We start from the raw sequence: 6,977 nt of genomic DNA on the forward strand, positions 1-6,977 counted from the left end.
TATTTTGGTTTCATGGAAGCAGATTCTCTATTCTTTGGAAGCAAATTTTCGTTTCTTGTGGAAACAATGTATAGCTATAACGGAAACCAATTTATTTTTGAGTGGAAGCATATATATATATATATATATATATATATATATATATATATATATATATATATATTCCTGATATAAGCAAAATTAAGTTGCAGTGGTAACAAATATATGAGTCGATGGAAATAAATTGTTGCTTGATTGGAAGCAAAATAAACATTTATATTCACACATTTTCATCAAATCGACACAAATTTGGTTGTACGCACTTGAAGCATATTATTGAGTAGATGGAAGCAAATATGCGTTGGCTCAAAATAGAATATGTGAATTACAGAAATAAATCATGTGGACAAAATGATGCATCAATCTTGGAAGCAAACTAATTATTAGGAGCTTAATTAGGAAGCAAACAATTAGGAAGCAATATATAGAAACGAACTGCCACTGGCCCATCCCGTAAAAAAAGGAACTACCACCGCGCCATGCACATATTAATTACATTACAACACATCCCGATTGGCCCACCTTCGCTTTAGGCGTTATATTAATTACACGATTGGAGGATATAACGAGGGATACTTTTACCCAATATGGGTGGCAGCATGATCTTAGGATTGGCTCACCTCCGCTTTAGGCGTTATACAGACTCTACGTGTTTCTTTGTATTTCGCCTTCTTAATTTTGGCTGTGTGCATCATAATTATGCAGAGGTTGGGTGTAATGCTTAAATCAAACCTTTTAAGTAATAAAGCGTTCTTTTTCGAAAATATTACCCATATGGTATTTTTAAGTGGGATGGGCTTGATGTTGCGCACTGATGCTCATACCGACCCGACTATATTTGTGTTTTGTGTGACACCACAATCACCGTCACCAACTTGCATATAATAACATAGCCCAGTTACATACGACAGACCTTTACAAAGTTTGAGCTATGCAATTTTGTCTCATCTCAACCAATCAAACGGAACAACCATGCGGGGAAATCTACATATGTGTTTCTTCTTTTTAGGATTATCTACATCTGCATTTCACGTGCCAGTAGCCAAAAACGGAACTGCTTATGCGTCGTGCTATGTTTTCAAAGTTCCGTCAGACAGAGAAGCGGTGCGGATGGATAGGCGACGTGCTAACGTGCGAGCTCACCAAGGACCCCGGGCTCTTGGGCGTCAGAGTTAGTTCCTGGAAGCACATCCCGCCGTCGCCGTCCTGGTTCTGGTCCCGCTCGCTCTCGTTCTCCTCCAGCGACCGCCTCATCGTCTCCGGCGTGAAGAAGTAGGTGACGACGAGCCCGAGCAGGCTGATGGCTCCGAGAATGACGAGCGCGTACATCATGCCGATGCCGGGCTCGTACCCGGCCTGCACATCTCCCCTGTCACGCGACTGCGACGCCCAGAGGAACCCCACCGAGCCAACGAGCGCGCCGACCTTCCCGGCGGCGGCGGATATCCCGTGGCAGGTGGACCGGAACCGCGCCGGGAATAGTTCGGCCGGCAGGATGAAGGTGGTGGTGTTGGGCCCGAGGTTGGCGGAGAAGAAGGTGAGCGCGTAGAGCACGATGTACCAGGCGTTCTTGGCGTTGCCGCGCCAGTAGTGGTCGTAGGGGCCGGCGAGCGCGAAGAGGAACGCGGCCATGAGGAAGAAGCCGGCCATCTGCAGGCGGCGCCGGCCGGTGCGGTCGATGAGCAGGACGGCGGCGAAGTACCCCGGGATGGTGGATGCGACGGCGATGATGGCCTGGAACCTCGCCACGTTGTACGCCTCCTGGAAGACGTTCTGGTGGCTCGCCGGCGGGAACCACGGCCGGTAGATCTGCGACTGGAACAGGGTGCTGCTGTAGTAGGGGATGTCGAGCAGGAACCACGTCGCCGCGCACCCGAACAGGTCCCGGCCGTGCTCCCGCAGGAACCCGCGCGAGAAGAGGCCGTACTGGGCCGTCGGCGCGTGCCCGAACGGCGACGGGGTGCGGGGCATGGCCGCCGCGTCCTCCCCCTCGGATATCCCGTTCAGGTCGAGGTCGGTGAGGACGCAGCCCATGTCGCTGGTCGCCTTGAGCACGTCGCGCTGTACCAGCGCCGTAAACCTGCACCACCAGCACCCATCAGATAGAGTAGTTAGCTCAGTTAATTAGTGAACTTTAGTTGGTTACTACTTTAACTTTCTTTTTTGACACTACAGTAGTACGTGACTACTTTAGCTTTTGGTGTAAAGAATCACCTCCTGATCGACCTGGTTTGTTAACTGCAAAAGGAAAACTAAAGCGAACCAGATTCAATGCCAGATTGCCAGTATATGCCACTTCAATTTGATATGCCGGCCTGACGTGTGGTGTGACGAGGCCAATCCAACGAGACGCAGATCGATCCAGATATAGATATGCTCAACTTGCTTATTTTACAACGTATGCAACCTGTTTAAGTATGCTTATGCAACTTGTTCAAGTATGCTTAAACATGACAGCCAGATGCACGACTCGTTCTAGAAGATAGTGCAAGGTCAAACAGAGCCAGGCAACTTGACGATAAGATATACTAATACTAAAACTAGACAAATACTCCCTCCGTTTTTATTTAGTCCCCATATTAGCTTTGGTCAAAGTCAAGCTTTGTAAGTTTTGACTAAGTTTATAAATAAAAATATTAATATACACAATAAAAAATCAATACCACTAGATTCATTATTGAATGTACTTTCACATCATATAGATTTGTTATGGCAAATGTTTATATATTTTTCTGTAAACTTGATCAAATTTTGTAAAGTTTGACTTCGGTCAAACCTAATATGCAGACTAAATAAAAACAGAGAAAGTATAACCAGCAACCTTATGATGGTGGCCAGAGCCTGACAGTACACTTAAGCTTTGGGTCAGAGAAAATAATTAGGCAAACTGCGCCCAGGTTCGTTTACGGGGAACAGACTGAACTTCTTCGTTGGTCAGCAGGAAGCTGCTGCTTCGTCGGATCTCAAGTATCCCACGGTATATTCTTCTCCACGCCATTTGTTTGAGATACCAGTCAGTGTACACATCGATCATCGCAGTTTAGTTTAGTCTACCAATCAATGCGATGACTTGCTGAAATGTTTAGTGCAAGGTGTGCAACTCGCGCTCGTGTGTCTTACGATGGTACTCGAATATAACCCAGGATGCCAACTCAAAAAAGTATAGTATAATCAAGGATTAACAATCAGGGCAGCAACAGCTGGTATTGTTAACTTACCATGGAGCCGTTCAAAGGTACTTCGTTCACAGCTTAGAAACGGACACACAGTACGAGAAAATCACCTGCAAACTAAACTGACTGTGCAATGGAACTAAACGCAGCCTAGAACTCTTAAACTGTTCATTTTTTTTACCCCTTTCAGATGTATCAGCTTAAATCCGGGTTTTCATGTGAGGTGGGCATTGGTCATCACAGACAATATTTTGATCAAAGTTACTCCCAAACGTGAGACTACGGCTTGACTCATATGAAAATTGGAGCTTTCTCTAAGGTATTGACAACGTACTGAAACATACGTACGTACGATAACACCCTGTATGAATGTCACTCGTACAGAGTACTAGTACTACGTTAGGGAAATACAACGTACGTGGTCGAAGAGACACGTAGTGCACCAGTTGGAGTTAGGACAACCGACGTAGTACCTGGCTGTTTCTGGCATGGCCATCCTCCAGTAGAAGGTGAGCCCGGCGGGGACGGCGCCGGCCATGAGTATGACGCGCCAGGCGAGGTCGGCGGCCTCCGGAGTGTCAAGCGGGTCCGGGTGGCCCGTGAACCGGTCGAACGCGGCGGCGACGACCATGGTGACGCCGGAGCTGGCCAGTATCCCGAACCCTTGCATGGAGAACACGGCGGCGATGAACGCTCCCCGAGTGCGCTTGTTGGCGAACTCCGACATGATGGTCGCTGACAGCGGGTAGTCTCCCCCGACGCCCACCCCGAGGATGAAGCGGAAGAAGCAGAGGCTGGAGAGCACGCACCCGCGCGTGCGGCAGATGGAGAAGCCGCTCCCGATGGAGCTGCACACCAGCAGCAGCAGGCACGGGCCGTAGACGCGCCGCCGCCCGACGCGGTCGCCGAGCGCGCCGAAGAGGAGGTTCCCGACCACCGCGCCCAGCAGGGCGACGCCGACCGTGGCGGACACGACGGCGGGCGGCGTCACGCCCGGCCTCCCGTCGCCGGCGGGCGAAGGGTAGTACACGCGCCCGATGATCTTCATGACGGGCACGATGCAGAAGAGGTCGTAGGAGTCGGTGAAGAGGCCCATGCCGGCGATGATGATGGCCTTGAAGTGGTAGTACTGCGTGCGGGCGTGGTCCAGCGCCGTGAGCACGCGTATCGGCGCCATTCCGGACCGCCGCCGCGGCAGCTACCGGTCGATCGAGCGAGAGCCCGCGGGGAAAGGATTGGAACCTGCGGTCAGGTTTGATTAGGGAGGGTACTGGTCTGACTGCAACTTAGGATTTTGCTTTGTTTTATGAGGCGCGAGGTAGATGGTGGCCGTACCGGTGATGGCTACGTGCTGGAGTAAAGAAACGGCCGTGCGCGTTGACATGGAGAGTATGTGCCGGGTGGAACTGAGATGCGGAGGAAGATGCCACTGCCTCGCTATCTAAGACTCTCCAGCTCCATTGGCGGGCCAAGAGCATTTTAGGGAGCCATCAGAAAAAATAAATTGATCTGCTAATTTCTCAATCGAGAAATAGTCGAAGGGATTTTTTTCGTTATTTTTTCGTCCGAAATTGTCAAACGAAAACTGGATTCATTTTTTCCAAACCAAGTGCCATTCTCCTCGGCAACGGCGTCAGAAAAGCACAGTGACCTGCGAGTGTACATGACTATTGTAATTGGTGATAAATGTTTGTCGAACCCACAGGGAGCGATGAGCTGACAACTACCAAACCCGCAGCTACGTTGTCATGGACATGACTACACAAATCATAGTTTAAAAATAGTCTATTCTATTGAAAGCAATAATAAAAGTTTTTTTTAATTTTTTTCAATAATATTCAATAAATAAAAGGGGTTTTGACTAAACTACAAACTGGTCGACCATAAAAGAGTTACACCCGGACCGTACTTCAGGCCCGGATGGATTTATAGGAGTTTTCTATCAGAAAGCATGGCCGATCATCAAGAAGAATATCATGGCAGCTTTGCTGAAGTTTTACGTAGGAGACGACAGAGGTTGTGCTAGGCTTAACAGAGCTTTGATCGTATTAATCCTGAAGAAGGTTGATGAAAAACTAGTTGGAGATTTCCGCACTATAAGCCTGCGGCACAACTTTGCAAAATTGGTGGCCAAGATGCTTGCCACTAGGGCCCGAAGACACATGCATGTGCTTGTGGGAACTAATCAAACGACGTTTATCCAGGGATATAGCTTACATGATAACTACCTGCTGGTGTGTCAAGTGGCCAAGAAAATCCAGATGCAAAAAAAAAGTCAAGGAGTCTTTTTGAATTGGACATCTCACGCACGTTCGATTCGCTATCCTGGCCGTTCTTATTCGAGATCCTCAGAGCTAAAGGTTTTGGCGATTCCTAGTTACGATGGATTGTCACATTACTACAAACTGCAAACACTAAGGTGCTAGTGAATGGAGCCCCAGGATGACGGATCCGGCATGCAAAAGGGCTACGTCAAGGTGACCCCAACTCACTGTTACTGTTCATCATTGCGATGAATGCCCTCACAACAATAATAAACCGGGCGCTGAAAGAAGGAGTGCTGAGCAATTACAGAGGGATCACAGCAACTCAGAGCCAATCTATCTATGCTGATGACGCCGCCTTCTTCTTAAGGCCAACTGAGAATGATCTTCGGTTCGTTAGATATGCCCTACAGGTGTTCGGGGAAGTGACTGGGTTGCGTGTGAACTACATGAAATCTTTAGCGATTTTGATTGCAGACAACCAGGAAGATCGAGCCCGAGTGGAGAGCTTACTGAATTGTCCCATCGTCCCATCAAAGCATTCTTGTGCAAGTACCTTGGCTTACAACTGGCTATCAAGCAACTGACTAGGCCGCGATGGCAACCAATGCTAGATCAAGTGAGACACTTCATACCAACATGGAAAAGGGGAATGATGCAGAGATCAAGTTGATTGGTCTTGGTTAAATTTGTCATAGCAGCAGGGCCAATTCATCATCTGTTGGTCATGGAGGCACCGACTTTGGTGTTTGAGGACATAAATGGATGCATGTGTTCATTCTTCTAGCCAGGAAAGGAAGAGGTGAATGAAGGGCAGTGTATGGTGGCGTGGAAAACAATCTGCAAGCTCTGAGCTATGGAGGCCTTGGAGTCAAAAACTTACAGTTACAAGTGCTGATGGCCCTAAGAGTGAGATGGGAATTGTCGAGGAGGACGAACCCACTGAGACCTTCGCAAGGCCTTGCGCTGCTGGTGGACAAAGAGGCTCAAGAAATCTTTAACAACTTAGTCCGAGTGGAGAAAGGCGACAAAGTTCTATTCTAGACAGATCGATTGATCCATGGTTTTGCCGTGGGCAACATTGCCCCAAGGCTTGTAGAGCAGGCGGAAACGAGAATAAAGAACAATAGAACAATTGCAGAAGCACTGATCAACGAGAATTGGATTGCAGACATAGAACCTGACTCAACATTCACATCCCTCGTGCAAATTATGCACCCGAGACACGTGGTCACCACTGTTCAAAGATTCCGCCATGAAGACGACGAGTTCACTTGGCCGGCAGATCCCACAGGTGTCTACTCCACTAAATCCACATATAATAGACTGTGCCAAGGATTGGTGAGACCTCCAACGGCTCAATGCATATGGAGGAGTTGGGCACCTCCAAAGTGCAAAATATTCACATGGCTCGCGATACAATATATGCTCTGGACTTTGGATCGGCGTGCAAGGCACGGGATGTAGGGCCACCCCACTACTGCAGGAATGCCTAGCAGTG

The 6,977-nt window shown here is 48.5% G+C and overlaps 1 protein-coding gene across 1 annotated transcript; it reads right to left on the reverse strand.

The window, feature by feature from the left end:
* Positions 1-837: 837 nt before the first annotated feature.
* LOC123151303 (probable inorganic phosphate transporter 1-10) lies at positions 838-4,464 on the reverse strand. Its single transcript, XM_044571035.1, has 2 exons — positions 3,686-4,464; positions 838-2,119 (listed from the first exon to the last, which is right to left on the reverse strand). The coding sequence occupies exons 1-2, from the start codon at positions 4,387-4,389 to the stop codon at positions 1,129-1,131; spliced, it is 1,695 nt and encodes a 564-aa protein (XP_044426970.1). The 5' UTR covers positions 4,390-4,464; the 3' UTR covers positions 838-1,128.
* Positions 4,465-6,977: the final 2,513 nt, after the last annotated feature.

This window comes from Triticum aestivum, chromosome 7A, assembly GCF_018294505.1.
Source record: "Triticum aestivum cultivar Chinese Spring chromosome 7A, IWGSC CS RefSeq v2.1, whole genome shotgun sequence".
NCBI lineage: Eukaryota > Viridiplantae > Streptophyta > Magnoliopsida > Poales > Poaceae > Triticum > Triticum aestivum.